This window comes from Bidens hawaiensis, unplaced genomic scaffold (genome assembly GCF_021521415.1).
Source record: "Bidens hawaiensis isolate Kalapana, Puna unplaced genomic scaffold, B.hawaiensis_p1.1 tig00007983_1, whole genome shotgun sequence".
Taxonomy (NCBI): Eukaryota; Viridiplantae; Streptophyta; class Magnoliopsida; order Asterales; family Asteraceae; genus Bidens; species Bidens hawaiensis.
Window position 1 is genome coordinate 739,067 of NW_027491557.1, and position 20,011 is coordinate 759,077.

The 20,011-nt window shown below is 35.9% G+C and overlaps 1 protein-coding gene across 1 annotated transcript; it reads left to right on the forward strand.

Moving 5' to 3' along the window:
* Window positions 1-1,348: 1,348 nt before the first annotated feature.
* Window positions 1,349-4,628, forward strand: LOC143636497 (zinc finger CCCH domain-containing protein 17-like). The gene is made up of 3 exons (XM_077104077.1): window positions 1,349-1,480; window positions 2,743-2,853; window positions 2,938-4,628. Exons 1-3 carry the CDS (start codon window positions 1,349-1,351, stop codon window positions 4,489-4,491), a joined length of 1,797 nt encoding a protein of 598 aa, XP_076960192.1. The 3' UTR covers window positions 4,492-4,628.
* Window positions 4,629-20,011: the final 15,383 nt, after the last annotated feature.

Below are 20,011 nucleotides of genomic sequence, written 5' to 3' on the forward strand. Positions count from 1 at the left end.
GATCTATGAAGATAATATCGTAAGCATGAAATTAGGGATGGATAACGTGAGGTGGTTTTTGACGGGGATGATGATACAAGTTTTTAGGTAGCGTTTGGTATGCATTAATGACGGGGGGAGTGGAATGAAAAAAGTGATGTTTGGTTTCTTAATGGAATAGAATCATCTGTTACGCATGGAATCTCATTTCATCAAAACCATTCAATCCCATTCCATTCTTTTTTTTCATTCTATTCCCCCTCCACCTTACTTTCTCAACAACACCGCCACCTAACAACTACCACCACTAGTACCATCGCCACCACCACCACTTGGCCGCCACTACCATCGCCAACGTCGCAGTCGTCACCGCCACCACCACCATCTTACCACCAGTGCTACTAGCGCCACCACTGCTGCCACCATCGTCGCCGTAGCCACCGCAACCATTGTCACCACTAATGCATGACCATCATCGCCACCACAACTGTCGATGCCTGACCACCATCACCATTGTTGCCGTCACCCAACCATTTTCGTCAATACTATTGCAACCACCGCTTGACCACCAGTCCACCATAACAACCATTGCCCCCTACCGCTTGACCACCACCACCACTGTCGCCACCACCATTTTTGTCATCAGAGATACCACCACCGTCGCCAATGCAGATTAATATTTTGAGATAAGAATGTTTTTATTATTTCTATTTATTCCTACAATTTTTTTGGATACCAAACAACATAAGGTAATAATTCATTTCATTCTTATAGGTCAACCAAACAAGACAAAAGAATAGTAATGATCAATTTAATTCCCCTATCCATTCCATTATTTCTCCCATTTCATTCTCCCTTCATTCCATTACCTCCAACCAAATATACCTTTAATTTAATTAATAATTTAACCTTTTCACTTTAATCATAAAATGACATACCCTTACTTTTCCGTTAAAAACTAACCGGGATTAACGATATAAACTAAACATGTAACCTTATCACAAATGCTTATTCTAAGTTTGCAATTTATAAAACAAAAAAACCAAACTTACAATTTGTTCAAACTACATAACCATCTTTGCAACTTTCTATAACTTTTACATCAAACGGAATATCCACATAATAAATATAATACAAAGACCCCCCCCCCCCCCCCCCAACAACCAATAATAATAATATAAAAACCCATTACAGATATAATCATCGACTCCCTCTTCTTCATCATCATCTTCTTCCTCCAATTAGGGTTTCATCTCTCTTCCCAAATTACCCCTTCAATCCTTCAATATACCCAAATTAACCCCCAGATCCAACTCATCACACCCACATCTTCAAACGCAAATCAAGAATTGACCCACAAACCCCAACCATGGTTGGTGGTACAGCACATCAACAACAACAAGGTTCTCAATTGACCCATCAGTCATCTGAGGAAGATGAGGTCTTGAAAAGAAACACTGATTGTGTTTACTTTCTTGCTTCACCCTTAACTTGTAAAAAGGTAATTTTTTTTTTAGATCTTTGATGGGTGTGATTGGAATTAGGGTTTGTGATTTGGGGATCTTGAGATTATTGTGTTCTGGTTTGAAATTTGTTGGATCTTGATTTAGAGTTGATTACTTGGTGTATTATGCATGTGTGTTAGGGTTTGTAAGGCTTGTTTACAGATGATTAATATGTGAATTTAAATAAAGATTGTAACTTTATTAATCTTTTTAGTAATATGTGGCTAAAAGTAAAAACTAAGTAGGAAGAAATCACTAATCTTGTTAATGTTCTGATTGTTACATTAGCTGCAAGTTTTTATCTTTTGGAAGTTATAATTTAACAAAAACTTGATAGTAGTTGACTCACTCTTGGTGACAACATGTATGTATATGTATGCATGTTTGATAGGGTTGATGAGGCTATTTTACAAACTATGTATATTCAAAGAAAGAATCTAACTTTATTAATCTTTTTAGTAATATGTGGCTAAGAACTAAGCTGGAAGAAATAACTAATTTTTTATAATGGGCTGATTGCTACATTGACTGAAAGTTTTTATCTTTTCAAAGTAACAAATTCAACAAAAACTGTGGTAATCTTTTTAGTAATATTTGGCTAAGAACTAAGCGGAAAGAAATCACAAATCTTTTTATAATTGTTTAATTAGCTAATTTAGCTGCAAGTTTTTATTTTTTCAAAGTAACATATCAAAGCTTATGCATACATGATGTATCAGTATTGTACGTGTTTGATAAGTCTATTTTTACAAATTACTATAATGTAAATTCATATAAAGATTCTAGCTTTATTAATCTTTTTTAAAATATGTGGCTAAGAAGTAAGAACTAAGCATGAAGAGACCACCAATCTTTATAATTGCTTGATTGCTTCATTAGCTGCATGTTCTAATCTTTTTAAAGTAACAAACATAGTTAATATCATTTGTAGTTTATGCATAGTTGATTGTATTCGTATTATGCATGTTTGGTAGGGTTCGTAAGGCTATTTTATAAATGACTAATATGCAAACTTAAATAAAGATTCTATTTTTATTAATCTTTTTAAAAATGGGTGGCTAAGAACTAAGCAAGAAGAAATCACTAATCTTTTTTAGTTGTTTGATTGCTACTGAAAGTTTTTATCTTTTTGAAGTTAAAAATTTAACTAAACTTGATAGTAATGAACTTACCTGTGGTGACTATATGTATGTATGTGTATACATATCATGTATTGCTGGTTTAGAATTATTTTTGTCTAACATTATATCATTTACAGGGAAGCGAGTGCGAGTTTCGCCATAGTGATGCTGCACGGGTCAACCCGAGAGATTGCTGGTACTGGTTGAACGGGAACTGCTTAAATCCAAAATGTGCTTTTCGTCATCCTGTATGCATTCTTTTTCTTTATATTATATATATGTTGATCTTTATTATTAATATTATTGATTACTAATCATCATATTTTATTCAGCCTCTTGACGGATTGCTGGGATCTGACGGGGCGACTCCCATGGTACCCCCTGCATCTGCACCACACGCCACCGCTTATGCTGTACCCAAACAAGGAGTTGCCTGCATTTACTTCCAAAAGGGTTATTGTTTAAAAGGACCGTTATGTCCTTTCTTGCACGGGCCATCAAACCCGGTCAATAATAAACCTGCACAACCTGGGCCCAATAACACTGTTACCGACCCTTCTAAGATGCCTCAACAGCAAAAGCCCGTTCAAAAGCCTGTTATTGAGCCTTCTAAGATGGCCCAACAGGTAATCGTTCAAAAGCCTGTTAGTCTTCCAGCGAGAACCATTGCTGATAAAATGATAGCACCACCGGCCCGTGTGGGCCCACCAGCTGTCATGAATGAGCCACCATCCAACAAATCTAACCGTGGTTTATACCATGGTTATCAAGCGTCGAACAATGAGAGAGTTTTAAAAGAGGCTGATGAATATTCAAGAGAGCCGTCTCCCGGTTTTGATGTTCTTGTGGATAATGAAGTTGAAGATTCCGGTCGCTATTATGATGTTGACCATGCTGACCGAGTTGATCGAGATATGTATCGCGAGCATCGTGATTATGACCGTTATAACGACCGTGATGGCCATTTTGATGTTGATCATCCAGAAAAGAGGCCCTATGCTAGAAACGACCGCGAAAACGAATTGGATTTACGCCAGCGCTTATCGAAGCAACGAAGGGGGTCTGATAACGGTTCGAGGTCGGTTGTCAACCGTGAAAGTCTTGCTGACCGGATTGACCGGATGCCGCCAGTGAGGGACAGCCGCCATGACGACCACCGCCGCCTGGATCAGGGATCTCTTAGTAGCAGGCTTAGAGGAAGAATAAAGATTCCGGGAAGGTCGGTTTCTCCTACTAACGATTCCAACCCATGGGTAGAAAGGGAAATTGGCATGGAAAGGAGGAATCTTTTAAGGTATTCACCTGAAAGGCGATTGCGGGTCGGTGACCGTTTAAACGATACCAAGTTTGCTTGTCCGAAAAGATTGTCTGAATTGAAAGGTGGTCGATCCGAACATCAACCAAAAGATGAACAATTGTCAGGGAAAAGAAAACACGAAAAAACGGAAGACGGGTCGTCATTCGAAGGCCCAAAATCGCTTAGTGAGATTTTGAAGCGCAAACGAGGGGTTAACAATGATAATATCGCCAACAACAACAATAACAATAATAATGTTACTGATAACACGGAAGATGATACTCGAAAGAAGGCGGAGATTGTATCTGCCAATGAAGAAAAACACAACTCGGTTTCAGTCGATCTGGACGCGGAAAAAGAGAAAGATAAACCGTTGGATGGCGACTCCGTAAATTATGAAGAGGAGGTCGGAAACGAAGTCGACGAAGATGCATTGCTTGATGAGGAGCTTGAAGCTTATGATGAAAACAGAGATGGTGATAATGAGTATGAGCAGATGGAAGGTGAAGAAGATTATATGGAAGAAGGTGAAGAAGAATATGTTGATGAAGAAGAATATGAAAAGAAAGAGAATGTTGTGTACTCTTAGAATAAAGATACAACTCTTTTAGTTTTCTATTTTTTTCACTTCACTTGTATGGTTAATTGTTTTAGATTTTGAATTGTATTCAAGTAATTTACTTTTAGTGGCTTTTTTGGCCAACATCTTTGATCTAAATATGCTTATAATCTTTTCCTTTTGAGCATTTATGTTTTTAAACTTATTGATCAACTTTAGAGGTGGGGAAAAAGAAGGGTCATGGAACGGAAACGGACCCGCAGGTACGAACCAGGTATCGGCTTCTTAGAAAAATTGTACTACGACTTGCTGGAGCTGGTTCCACCTTTACCAGAATCCAACCAAGACATAATAAAAACTCGACAAACAAATTGTACTACGACTTGCTGGAGCTGGTTCCACCTTTACCAGAATCCAACCAAGACATAATAAAAACTCGACAAACCTAGTCAAATACTGGTCATACACGAAATCGTTTCCTGCCTGGCCGGTTCTTGACTTTTTGTTGACCAAACCCGAAACCAATTTAAAAAAATATCTGATTTGTGCACCTATTTATTGATAACCAAAGAGGTGGTTGTAAACTTTAGAGAGAAGCATTTTTATGATGTAAAAATTCAAGGATATGGGTTTTCATTCAAGTTTGTTCTAAGACTTAAAAGAATATTTTATTTTTTTTATACGGATTAACTGCTATTAAGAAACTAAAAGTTTACCTCTCATAGAGATGCATACACGAGTATTGGTTGGGACCACCAAAAATGGCTTTACTAAAGGTGTCACCATGCGTTCCACCGAGTCAAATAAACCATGATGGAAGACTTGTTCCTATCTTGCAAATGCTTTCAACAATACATATTTGCAATGTCTTCTATGTGTACTTGCTTTACACTGATTACACATGCAAGTGAAAACTCTTTTATCACATGTCATACCAAAGGTGGAATCACCCGATGTCAATCAAGAATCTTAAAGGCATGGAGAAAGTCTTTTCGATCACCACAAATTTGTCTTATGGGTAACCATATTTGATGCCTAAGACGGTTCGCTATGGACGGGGTTGGCCCTATGATGGGAAATTACCACGTTAGGTTTGGAGAGAGATAGGATCGGTTATATAAAAGGGGGAGCAGATCCAAGCTTTTTCTTTTACCATAATAATAAATAGAGTCAATGCGGACTCCGCCATGGGAAGAGCCGCTTCTTTCTGTGGCGGTCATAGGGCTTTAAAGCCCCTTACCATAGTGACAGCCTAACAAAGCAACAAGCTTTCAAATCCAATCCATTTTTTAATGGAAAAGATTCCACATGAGCTATGCATTATGTGCATGCTAACTTTCCGCATGTGCTTTAACCAAATAAATAAGGAAGTCGCTGACAATCTAAGATGATACAGTATCTTGAAATTATTCTTACGATCCACTTCATATGTTAGAACATCGTGCTCATATGACATCTTCAACTCGTCTATTAATGATCGATCCATGAAACACATCCAAGTTCTTACTGACTCTTTTTCTTTTCCATGAATGAATAAAGCAACGTATACACTTAGATAGGCATTCGAAGGAGGTAGTTATAGATGGTAAGAAGCGCTGGTCATGAATCATATGAAGTTGTCAGTCGCATACCAACGTCTAAGACAAATGGTTTGGATTTCTTCCGCAAAGCTAGGATACTTTGAGTTGAAATGCTTTCTAAACCTCACCTTCATTTGGATGTACCATCATAATTGGTTGCGTCTGATTATCATAATGCCAAGTAAGTTATTTGGGTTTCTACTTTGACATATACAATCTTTCAAGTCTAGGAGTAAGAGATATGTACGTTAAGACTAAAATAGGGATTTTATCTCGTTTATATGTCTTATAATGGTAGTTATCGCACATTTGGATATCCGAAGTTCGGATATCTGGTTTGAACACCCCTAGCTGCGAGAGAGGTTGGAGATGGTGACAATGGAATTGAGCTATATAATATTTAAACATAATATATGTAATATAATTGTAAATATTTTAATTAAATTTGTTTTTGAAAAAAAAGGTATTTTGTTTTCAATCTTTTAAAAACATGTTTTTGTCCCTCTGGCTTTTGATACATTTGGCTCCTTGGCACCGGAAGCTATCCGTTTTCTAACCAGGGTCCAACAGGTTGTGCATAGCAATGTGTCGACTCCAAAGGGGCAGGGGTATGTCTTTAGCAGGTTAGGGTTTGCAATTCAGAAAGGGGTGGCGGCGCAGCTTGTTGCCCGCCTACCTGCTATATTGATGTAATATCTATGTTTCTACATATTGGAACCCAATTTTTGACACATCTAAATAAAAAAAAAAATCTTTTAAATAAATTTAGTTTAATTGTTAATATATTTTTTTAAATAAATGGGTAAAATGACTAATTTGCCTTCTTGTACATGACCCGACTTAACAAGAAAAACTAACTGCGTTAGGGCTAAATGATAAATGATGTTGGATTTGTAAACTTAAAGGATAAAACATAACAATTTGAAGATAAAGGACACCGAGTGATATTGGGTACAAACATAAAGGACAATCTCTGTAATTCTATCTTAGAATTTTAATAAACCCTCAACATAATTAACTTTATACCCATCCCCGTCCGAGTAACGTAACAATTACACACATTATATTTGTTTCATTTGATGGCTACCTTTTTATTAAACAACAATTTAATAACAAAAATTATATACAACACTCAAGGATAGTATCAATAACTTCATCATCTTACCGGGTTATATAAAAGACTATGCAACATCATCTAGACCAAATTTCAAAGATTTGATACTACAACTTTATTTTATTTAATAAATTTCTTAAATACAAACATTAACATTCTAAACTGTTTATAAAGAATAAAGATAAACATAATTAAGATTTCGCAAAGCCCATACACAGACATACTAAAGCTATAACAATTACTCAAATGCAAACAACTTGATTGATCGTTGGTGACACCACAGTGCCAATGGATACTGCTGATTTTAACCAACCACACCAACAAATTGGATGGAAAAAAAATCATACTCCTCAACTTCGTTGTCATTTGATACACGTTCGCTTTACCAATGCGTGATCAGTATCACGTATGTAATGCAACTGTTGGGTTTTAACAAGATTATCAAAGTGATAAAACCTTACTTTTACAAAAAACACGGCGGATAAATGTTTTAAATTTTGTTAGTTTATAGTGTATAAAACCAATTTTATACATGCAAAACCCAAACCCGGATCCATATACGAAATACATACTATCAAACACATGCATGTCACTATAAGTTCATGCATGTTAAACTACCTTTCAAGTAAACCAAAATCGGGTGAAGAAAGAGTGATTGAAAGGCAAGAACTTGAATATGGAAGCTCCTCAAGCTAGCATACCTCAAGCCTCCGACAATACACCTTTGTTTAGCTAGGATTTGCTTGAAAAACCAACTCCTCCTTGATGTTCTTCCTTGTGGCCGAAAATGGGAGAGAAAAGGAAGAGATGAATGCTTTGTTACTTGCAAAAAATTGTAAGAATGAATGAAAGAGAGTTAGGGAGTTAATGGAAGCACCACCCATGGCACCCACTCACATCCAATGCATGTCTCCACTAAAGAAAACATAATAATATAAAATAAAAGGTGTAAGAGAGTAAGGGGGGGGGGGGGGGGGTTGGCCACCCTCTCACCCATTTCAAATTTTATATATTTTTTTGTCTTTAAATAAGTTTTATATCATAAAACTCACATTGTGTTATTTCCCAAAATAAATATAACACAATATATGTAACATGCTTGGTAACCATTATTCACATATTGTTATTTAACCATCTTAAATAACACTATGGAATGATCTCTCTCAAAGTATAAATCATCTATATGATTTATTTATTTCACAAGTACAATGTATTTAGAAACCCCTTTCCAAATAACTCAAGTGTTAATATTTGTTTGTTATGATCATATCATATATAAACAAATATTATTGGTGTTTGTCTAGCTTGTTATTGGGTATGACCCGACTTGGATCATAACGTACTAGCCATATCAATAATAATATGTGTCTTGGGCAGACCGAGTCCAACAATCTTCCACTTGCACAAGATACATAGAAGATTGATACAAGTAGCAAATGCCGCCTAACTACGGTTTACTACCCCTAATACGCATGACGAAGTGCCATTCAATAACATCATCCCCTTCAAGTCCCTTACTTGAAATGATTTAGGTGAATCTATCATTTATCCTTTTGACACGGATGTCATGTCAAATCCAGAGACATAGAGTGATAATTCTCTGTTGATTTAACTTAGCAGGCCTTAGACATCTTACTCTCAACGAATAAGAGGGACAAATCCCCTCTTGACTACATACGTCTCTCACAATCACCTCGTACTATACATGATCTTAGACTTATGTACTGTCATGTTTCAGAGCAGCGAAGATCTAAGTCAAAGTATAATAGTTGGTGAATATCAAGACCCAATATGTATCTCAGGTCTGAGGATACTATGATATTCGCCTTTTACTCAAATTTACTTATGATCAATCAGAAAGATTCCATGTAGTAACATTTGAGAGCGGGTCAGTCCAATATTTATATCCCATAAATATCTATAAACCTTGGCAGCAACCTTTTGCTCTATATTCATACGTTATGAATATCTACCAATCTAAGTTCATAATAGTCTTACCTTCATACTTGTTCACACAATTATGAGCGACTACGGACATTTAGAATAATTAACTTATTCATGGATTTAAACATGCTAAAATGGAACGTAACTCAAAATGTCATAATGATAAACCATAATCATATGAATGAGTGAAAATAACAATTGTTCCGATATCCAAATACAAAATTAGATCATATCCAATCACTAGAATATCGAAGTCCTAAGGCACAAGTGTGACCTTCATGCTTTGGCCTTTCAAGGAGCTTCGTGAATGGATCCGTAATATTTTGATCGGTGTGAACTTTGCGAATACATATCTTTCCTTTCTCAACTTCATCCCTTATGTAGTTGAACCTCCGCTCAATGTGCCTCGTCTTTTGATGAGCACGAGGTTCCTTGATTTGAGCAATCGCACCCTCGTTGTCACAAAAGATTTCTAGAGGGTCCTGAATGGTACGGACCTCCCCTAGGTCGGCAATGAATTTCCTAATCCAAGCAGCTTCTTGAGCTGCCAATGAGGCGGCGATGTATTCCGATTCTGTGGTGGACAAAGCTACCACATCTTGTTTCGAGCTCTTCCAAGAGACTGCTCCACCATTCATAACGAAAACATATCCCGATTGTGACCGAGAATCATCTCGATCGGTTTGGAAACTCGCATCCGTGTAACCCTTTACAACGATTTCCTCCTCACCCGACCCGTATATTAGAAACATGTCCTTAGTCCTTCTAAGGTATTTCAATATACTCTTAACCACCATCCAATGGCTACTTCCCGGATTATGTTGGAATATACTTGTCACGCTTAAAGCGCATGACACATCCGGTCTAGTGCATACCATTGCATACATGATGGATCCAATAGCCGATGCGTATGGGATCCCATTCATTTTATCTTGCTCTTCCTTTAAGCTTGGACATTGAGACACACTCAATATCGTTCCTCTTTGAATAGGTACCAAACCTCTCTTAGAGTTCTCCATCTTGAACCTTTTCAAGATTTTGTCAATGTATGCACTTTGGTTTAAACCTATCAACCGCCTTGATCTATCCCTATAGATCTTTATTCCCAAAATATAGGCGGCTTCACCAAGATCTTTGATGGAAAAACAACTTCCAAGCAATGCTTTTACACCTTCCATGGTTGGAATGTCATTCCCAAATAGTAGTATGCCATCAACATACAATACTAAGAAGGTAATGATGCTCCCACTAGCTTTCTTATACACACAAGCTTCATCACCATTTTTGATGAATCCAAATTTCTTAACTTCTTCATCAAAACGGTGATTCCAACTTCTAGATGCTTGTTTCAATCCATAGATTGATTTCTTTAACTTACATACTTTGTTAGGATGTTGTGGATCGACAAAACCTTCGGGTTGAACCATATAGACATCTTCCTCAAGATGCCCATTTAGAAAAGCGGTTTTGACATCCATTTGCCATATCTCATAGTCATAATGTGCGGCTATGGCAAACAATATCCTAATAGACTTTAGCATTGCTACGGGAGAAAAAGTTTCATCATAGTCAACCCCTTGAGTTTGAGTGAAACCTTTTGCTACAAGTCTTGCTTTATAAGTATCCAAGTTTCCATGCATATCGGTTTTCTTCTTGAAAACCCACTTACTTCCAGCCGGTTTGGAATTAAGAGGTGATACAACCAAATCCCATACTTGGTTGTCATGCATGGATTGCATCTCTACGTTCATGGCTTCAAGCCATTTGTCACAATCGGATTGTGACATTGCATCACGGTATGTGGTGGGTTCATCCGAATCTACCACATAGCATCCATCCATGAAAAATCCATATCTTTCGGGTGGATGTCTAATTCTACCGGATTTGTGAACGTTTAGTGTGTTTTGATCAACCATTTCATCATTCTCAACAACCTCTTGTTGATTGCTAGTGTCAACCAAACGTGTATCGCCTTGTGGTTCTCGATCCTCCTCGAGTTCCACTGTTCTACTAGTACCTTCCATAAGGAACTTAGTTTCCAAGAACTCGGCCTTTCGAGCAACGAACACTTTTTGCTCGGTTGGGTTGTAGAAATAATATCACATGGAGTCCTTGGGATATCCTACAAAGATACACTTAGTGGACTGACTTTCAAGTTTGTTTTGGGTGTTGTTCTTGACATAAGCCTCACAACCCCATACCTTTAAATATGTTAATGATGGAGCCCTTCCATTCCATATTTCAAAAGGTGTCTTGTCCACTTTCTTGGTTGGGGCCATATTTAGAATATGGGCCGCGAAGAGCAAAGCGAAACCCCAAAATGATAGAGGCAATGTGCTTCTAGCCATCATAGATCGAACCATATCTAATAGAGTTCGATTTCTCCTCTTTGACACACCATTATGTTGTGGTGTTCCCGGTGGAGTAAGTTGTGAGATGATTCCACAACTTCTAAGATGATCTTGGAAAGCATCACTTAGGTATTCACCTCCTCTATCCGAACGAAGTACTTTGATAGTTTTATCGAGTTGATTTTGTACTTCATTTTGGAAGATTTTGAACATTTCAAAAGCTTCATCTTTGTGTCTTAACAAGTACACATACCCATAATGACTATAGTCGTCAATAAAGGTAATGAAGTATCTTTCACCATTCCTTGTCATCGCCTTAAAAGGACCACATACATCCGAATGTATGATACCTAATAAGTCTTTTGCCCTTTGGTTTGTTCCACTAAAGGGGTCCTTGGTCATCTTTCCTAACATACAAGACTCGCATTTATCGAATGAATCATCACTTGATTACAAAAGACCATTCTTTTGAAGTGTATGTATGCGATCTTTGTTTATGTGACCAAGACGACAATGCCAAAGATAAGTCTTACTCAAATCCATTTTGAGTCTTTTGGTACTTGATTGGTACAACATGTTATCATAAGATGTGTTATCATGTATTAATTCATAAATGCCATTAGATAGCATTGCTTTAAAATAAAATACATCATTTATGAAAACATAAATACAATCATCCATAAACTTAAAATCATAACCATATTGTCTTAACAAGGAAACGGAGATAATATTCCTAGTCAAACTAGGAGCATACAAAACATTATTTAAAATAACTTCCAAACCATTTGGAAGCTTCAAAATGTAGTCCCATCGGGCTTCGACAACAACCTTTGCTCCGTTGCCCATGAAGAGACTAATATCTCCCTTCTTGAATCCTTCATTTCCTTTGAACCCCTGCAACAAATTGCAAATATGAGTTCCACATCCGGTATCCAATACCCATGTGTTAGTGGAAATAATATTAAAATCAACATGAATCATGAAAGTTGTACCCGAGGTTTGCCCCGCATCCTTCTTAGCTTTCAACTCTTTTAGATATGTTGGACAATTACTCATCCAATGCCCTATCTCCCCACATCCAAAACACGGATCCTCCGTGCAAACCTTTGGCTTCTTATCTTTTGGTTTGGGTGGTCCCGCTTTCGCCTTTCCCTTGAACTTAGCCATGACTTGTCCCTCACCTTTGGCAACCTTTGCCTTAGGTTCCGGGTGATGCCTCTTCCTATTGCTTCCCTCATTGATCGTAAGAACGGGTAAAACCTTTTTACCCATTCCCGTCTCGGCCGTCTTGAGCATTGCATGAAGCTCACCAATGCTCTTGTCCCACCCATTCATGTTATAATTCATAATAAAAGTCTCAAATTTCTTGGTTAGCTCATTTAGGATCAAATCCGTGGCTAACTCGTTTGAGACGCGACAATTAAGGCGCTCGAGAGGATCAATGTGGCTTTTCATCTTAAGCACATAGGAGGAAACGGATTGGGTTTCTTCCATACGACATGCATGAAGCGCTCGAACCCATTTCGAAGCGTTCCACCCTAGCTTGTGTAAGGAACATTTCCTTAAGTTGGGTGATCATGTCGTATGCCCCATGAAGTTCAAAATCCTTTTGAATTTCAGGAATCATAGTTCCCAACATGAGGCAAGAAACTTGCACGGAATCCTCATTATGCTTTACCTAATTGTTATAGTTATCGGCATCGTCAATGCTAGGTTCTTCGGGAATAGGCTCGTCTATCACGTAATATTTCTTTTCTTGCTTGAGAACGATTCTCAAGTTTTGATACGAATCCATAAAGTTGGTATAGTCTAGACGATCCTTATCGAGAATAGATCTTAGTGATAGGTTGTTAACGGGTGGAATAATAACGTTAGGTGGATTGTTGATTGCGGCCATCTACAAATATAACAAAGCTCAATTTTAGTATTTTTGATATCAATAATTAATTTTAATCGTTAATACCCTTTATGTCTCCTAGACAATTAATGATTAAAATCTAGAACCCAACGTTACATTCAAATAGTAGTTAGGTGACCTTTATCCTACTATTTAAATTAACAAGGTAGTCAACGTTTGACAATTGCAACCCTTTGCAACTTCTAGTTTTATGGGATCGGTTAAACATCTTATGTTTAGTTGGCATGTTTAATCCCATTAACACCATTGTATACCATGCTTCGGTGACCCTATTCACATGGTTTCCAATTTAAGTCGTCCTACTTATACACATGTGTGAGTTTACATATACAAGTGGTTAGGTGACCTTTATCCCACTTATATGGTAAACCACCTCAAACTCCCAAGTTTCCTCCAACATGGTTAGGTGACCTTTATCCCATATCGAGTTCCCAAGTGATTCGAGTGTTGTATAAAAGGATGGTGTTCAACTTATTTTATAAAAGGGATTTTAGTTTTCTAAATTCTAGATTGGAAAAGCTTTTATGTACCTTTCATTTGCATGTATTCAAATGTATGGTATTAAGTTGAAAAACCCATTTTCAAAATTCCTATTAATAAAACCCATTTTATTATGAAATCATTATACTTTAATAAAACCAATTTTTATTACCTAAAGATTTCTAAGGAACCAATTTTATGCTAGTTGTTGATTTTAAGTAGTTAGCAAACCATATTGCAATAACACAAACAAAAGAAAATCAACCATGCAAGCATAAAACATACAACCACAAGTTCATAACCATAGCCTCCTAATGTTGACTACACTTGTTGACCGATGACAAGTGTGTCAAAAAGGTCTTTCCTAAGGGACCCGAAAGGACATAATCTTGTGTCGGTGAACTCCCACTTGATCCCGCATCCAAATGCTCCAAGTGTTCACCCCCCGTGTTGTGGTCTCCACTTTATTTGGGCTTCTATCCTTGCATCTTCTTTTACAAAATATGTCCTAATACATTTTCTAGTAAAAAAAAATGCATCTAATCTACTTATTATTACAAACCAAATGAATGAATAAATAGATTACAAACCCAAATAAATATTACAACCATATCGAATGAACAAACAACCACTTGAATGAACAAGCACATCAACACAATCATTCAACCAAACACAAGGCCATGGCTAGGTTATGAACATCCAATACACATCCAAATGTGCAATAATACAAGACCAATATGGTTCCCCTTTTTCCCTCAAACTTTCGGCCCAAAAAACAACCAAACCGAAAGTTTCGGGTTTTTGTCCAAACAACACAATCAATCATCCAAATGACTTAGTTTTTCAAGATTACCACATGCATGTAAAGCATAACCTTGAAAAACCATGGGGTAACCAAAACCCCTAAAATTTTCGCCAAATGGTAAAACCCCACCATAAACCCGAAAATTTTCGTGTTTAATGAAGCATGCATCCGTATAAGCGGCTCTTGATGCCATTGTTGGGTTTTAACAAGATTATCAAAGTGATAAAACATTACTTTTACCAAAAACGTAGCGGATAAATGTTTTAAATCTTGTTAGTTTATAGTGTATAAAACCAATTTTATACATGCAAAACCCAAACCCGGATCCATATACGAAATACATAATATCAAACACATGCATGTCACTATAAGTTCATGCATGTTAAACTACCTTTCAAGTAAACCAAAATCGGGTGAAGAAAGAGTGATTGAAAGGCAAGAACTTGAATATGGAAGCTCCTCAAGCTAGCATACCTCAAGCCTCCGACAATACACCTTTGTTTAGCTAGGATTTGCTTGAAAAACCAACTCCTCCTTGATGTTCTTCCTTGTGGCCGAAAATGGGAGAGAAAAGGAAGAGAGGAATGCTTTGTTACTTGCAAAAAATTGTAAGAATGAATGAAAGAGAGTTAGGGAGTTAATGGAAGCACCACCCATGGCACCCACTCACATCCAATGCATGTCTCCACTAAAGAAAACATAATAATATAAAATAAAAGGTGTAAGAGAGTAAAGGGGGGGGGGGGTGGCCACCCTCTCACCCATTTCAAATTTTATATATTTTTTTGTCTTTAAATAAGTTTTATATCATAAAACTCACATTGTGTTATTTCCCAAAATAAATATAACACAATATAGGTAACATGCTTGGTAACCATTATTCACATATTGTTATTTAACCATCTTAAATAACACTATGGAATGATCTCTCTCAAAGTATAAATCATCCATATGATTTATTTATTTCACAAGTACAATGTATTTATTGCACTAATTTTGACGTTATTTTACCAATATCGTGAAAATAACGTTAAAAGTGGCGGAAGGTTAATCAGGCATCATGTGGTGGTGTTGATAGCCGAAAGACAAGGGTACATGCACCAATCGGTCGGTGTCCCGATGGTTGAGTGTTATGTGTCTTATGTCCAAGGCTTGATGCAAAACTACTATCTAGCCGAGGGTCTCATCGGAAGCAGCCTCTCTATCCCTATGGGGTAGAGGTAAGGCTGTCTACATCTTACCCTCCTCAGACCCTACTATAGCTTTGCTATTGGTGGGATATACTGAGTACGATGATGATGATGATGATGATGATGATGATGAAGTACAATGTATTTAGAAACCCCTTTCCAAATAACTCAAGTGTTAATATTTGTTTGTTATGATCATATCATATATAAACAAATATTATTGGTGTTTGTCTAGCTTGTTATTGGGTATGACCCGACTTGGATCATAACGTACTAGCCATATCAATAATAATATGTGTCTTGGGCAGACCGAGTCCAACAGCAATACCATTCAGGACATGGATAGTCATGTAAACATGGAAAATCCAACACCTTAGTCCAATTGTCACCCTCCATCTTATACTTGGCCATCATACAACCTAGAGTTAACAAACATTTGAAGTTCATTATTGGTATACTAAGTTACATTTTATGAGGTTCAAGATTGAGGTTTTCCCAAACATAATATTCTTTAATCGTTTCGAATTTGAATTTAAATCTTTACGTTAGTTATTATCTTAACTAGTTTACTTACTAACCAATAATGGATCTGATGAATAATCCTAACTTATATATTTTTGTCAGCTGCATATCACTTAAATGCTGGATTATATCTTTTATCTATTGCATCATGAGTATGTTTTGATGCACATTCCTGGAGACTAGTTTTTTTTTTTTTTAAATTTATTAATTTATTTTATTTTTAAATGAAAGTTATGAGGAAATGCAACCTTTAACTTCGATTTTGAAAACAAACTTTGAAGTGTTAGCCTATTGGGTTAATTCCTGAGCCCGAGTTAATGGGTTAGGGGGTCCGGCCCATTTTGAGTTTAATAAAAATTGACTTTTGTTATTTAAAGTCAAATATTAGTGATAATATCCAATTAGTCTATTAGATAAAGGTGGAGTTTTTTTTAGATAAATTAGGAGTTTGATTTGGTTTATAATCTACTAGCTTTTGAACTCGTGTATTACACAGAAATTGTTAAATAATAAAAATAAATAAGGTACATTTTTGAAAGAAATAAACAAAATTAAAGCTAAGAAGAAAATAAAATATATACTACAAATAATAAGAAGTTTATAATCTCAAATTTACAAATTAGAATGAGATGACCCATTACAACAATATACAACATTTGTCAAAATTGTTTTGACTCATTACCCATGGATAACTATAATAAATGAGATGAAAGATTAAATAATTAGAAGGGAAATTATAACTCATTTGTCAAAATTGTTTTGACCCATGACCCATGGATATTTAGGATAAATAAGATGAGGAATAGAGAATTAAAAGGAAATTATAACTCATTTGCTAAAATTAATTTTGACACATGACCTATAGATAGTGTAACATTTGTTAGGTTGGGGTGTGACATATAGATAGGATAAATGAGATGAAAGATTAGAAGAATTATAACCCATTTGTCAAAAATGGTTTTACCCATAACCCATGGATAAATAAATGAATAAGAAAAGAGATTAGACGAAGAATGAATGTGGGATTGCCACATCATTCTCATTATTTTCTTTTATTAATAAAGTTAGATTAGATTAGATTTGGAACCCATTTGAGTTTATGATTAGGATTATTAGTTTTGAGTTACTTTCTAGTTAATAATATTAGAGTTTATTCGAAATTGTATGTGTTTCAATTCTCGTTTATCAATTCATCATCATAAAATTTTTTCCTTAATCATTGTAATGTGACAAGTGGCGGATCCAGAAAATTTTCTTACAGGGGTCAGAAATTTTTGGGTAGGTTGTCTATCACTGGATATTAAATTTTTTCGGTACCTTAAGGTTGGGTCGGGTCGGTTTACATAAAAAATAGATAAAGCAAAATTAAATTTATGAATACATTACAAAATTACATCAACCGCGAGGCACATTGAGACAACAAGACCTCGAGTTGAGAAACAAGGCCTTGAGTTGAGAAAAAACTCACCGATTTATGAATGCGATGAACATATGAGTAAACTTTATATATTTTTATTTAAAAACAGTAACAAAAGAAGATAAATGAAAACTAGTTAAAAACTATAAATAAAGTATGCACTTGATGTAAACTAAATAAAACTTGTAAGTTTATTTATGAACTTATACTATTATTAGCAAAATAAGAAAAAAGAAAATATAGAAGTCAAACAGGAAAGGAGTCAAAAGCCTAACACCACAATACCTAATTTAATATCAATATTTTATGAAGTTGTCTTCACCAAAACCAAATTCCCACCGCTAACTCCATCCACCCTTGCCGGAATTTTTTCCGGCGATATATCTTCTTCCCCTTTCTCTTTTTTCTCATTCTTCTTTTCTCATTCTTTTATAGGTTTCTCTTTTTTCTCATTCTTCTTTTCTCATTCTTTTATAGGGGTCGGTATCAAAGTTTTACAGGAATCGGTTAGGATTTTTCCATATATATCACGCTAATTATTTTTAAATCACAGGGGTCGGCCGACCCCGTGGTCTAGCCGTAGATCCGCCACCGAATGTGACGTACGTATAAGTAGGCGCCTTCTTAATACACTTAAAATTAATATAATTGGTTTTGTTTATATATAATTATTAAGTGTGTTTTAAAGGAAAACTAACTATTGAAATTTAATGTGAACGTCCTTGTTCTAAACATGCATGTCGCAACTACTTGACAATATTGCATTGATTTTGTCACATCTGCTTAACCACTTTACTTTCAAACAATTTATTAACGTGATTATTAAATAATTAAACAATATATCCCGAATATAGAATTAGATGATATAATTTATGGATTTTGGAGGTGTACTTAATTTATTACTTTTGGACCACATCTCACAACTAAACCTAAATAAAGTTAGATAATATAATTTATTGATTTTTGAAACATCTCATGTGCAATTGCCTATGATCTATCATTCAATCCAATATTAGGCGAGGGTATACATCTTCACTCTCTTAAATTTGATTAAACTTATCCTATCCACATTATTATCCTATCAACCTTTTCCCACCCCTTTCCAAAACTTCTTGGCATCGTTCTTTCTACAGCATTTTTTAGTTAATCATTCAAATATATAAAAACTTATATAAATTGATTATAGATGTAAAAATTAAAATAGCATTTTAGTAGTATGAAAAGAAAATTACAATACCGTGTTAGGGCAGGTACGATAACATCATTCCAAACCTCAACATCAGGCAATTTTTTGTTTTCGTGATAAGATGCTGGACGTAATTTCCAACTTAATAGGTCCGTCACATATGGTTATCAGGTTGGACCTATTAGGCATGTGGGATTCATTAATATGTAATGGGTTCATGAGGTTGCAATTAGGGTTTTATTATATTTGGTAATGTCTTGGCTAGCAAATTATTTTAGTTTATATAAACCGAGTTATTGTTAGACACTATAGATTGTGTACATGATGTAACCAAGTTAGGGTTCATCAAGAGTCAAGCCGAGTTAGGCTTTGAGAGTTGTAATCAGTTTTTTGAGTAATATTTTCTGATTAATATAACAAGAGTTAGTCATTTACTTCGTGTTTGATTATCGCTCCGGGACTTGAATTGGTATCAGAGCGGTTACGCTCTTGGTGTCTATCGATCAAAGCCGTGATCAATAAGGAGGAGGAGACCATGGCTGGCTTCGAGAAAGCAAAAAAACTTTTGGGCTGAAGGCGAAAAATTTTTTGGGTCTTAAGTAAAAGGAGTATTTTGTAGGGTATAAACTTTAAACAGTTTAATTTTTATATGGGCTTAATTGGTTATAATTTGGGTTGGGTAAAAAAAATTTGTATAAAAAAAGAATTAAACATGTCCCAAGTGAGGCTAGAACCCACAACCTCTTGGTTGTGAGTAATACCCAGTTGCCATTAGATCAAGCTAGTGGTTGTTTAATTATTCTTAAATATTAAATATACATATTGTTTTTAATAAAAATACATACAATTTTTTTTCAAAAAAAAAAAAAAATTCGGGCCTAACGGGGTGTCGGGCCTGTGGCCGTCGACCACCCAGCCACACCCAAGGGCCGATCCTGAAGGAGACTGAAGACTCAAGAAATCGATCAAAGTCATGATGAATAAGGAGGGTTCAGTCAAGCCTTGATTAGGAAGGATACATTCACGTTTTTGTTGTTTGAATC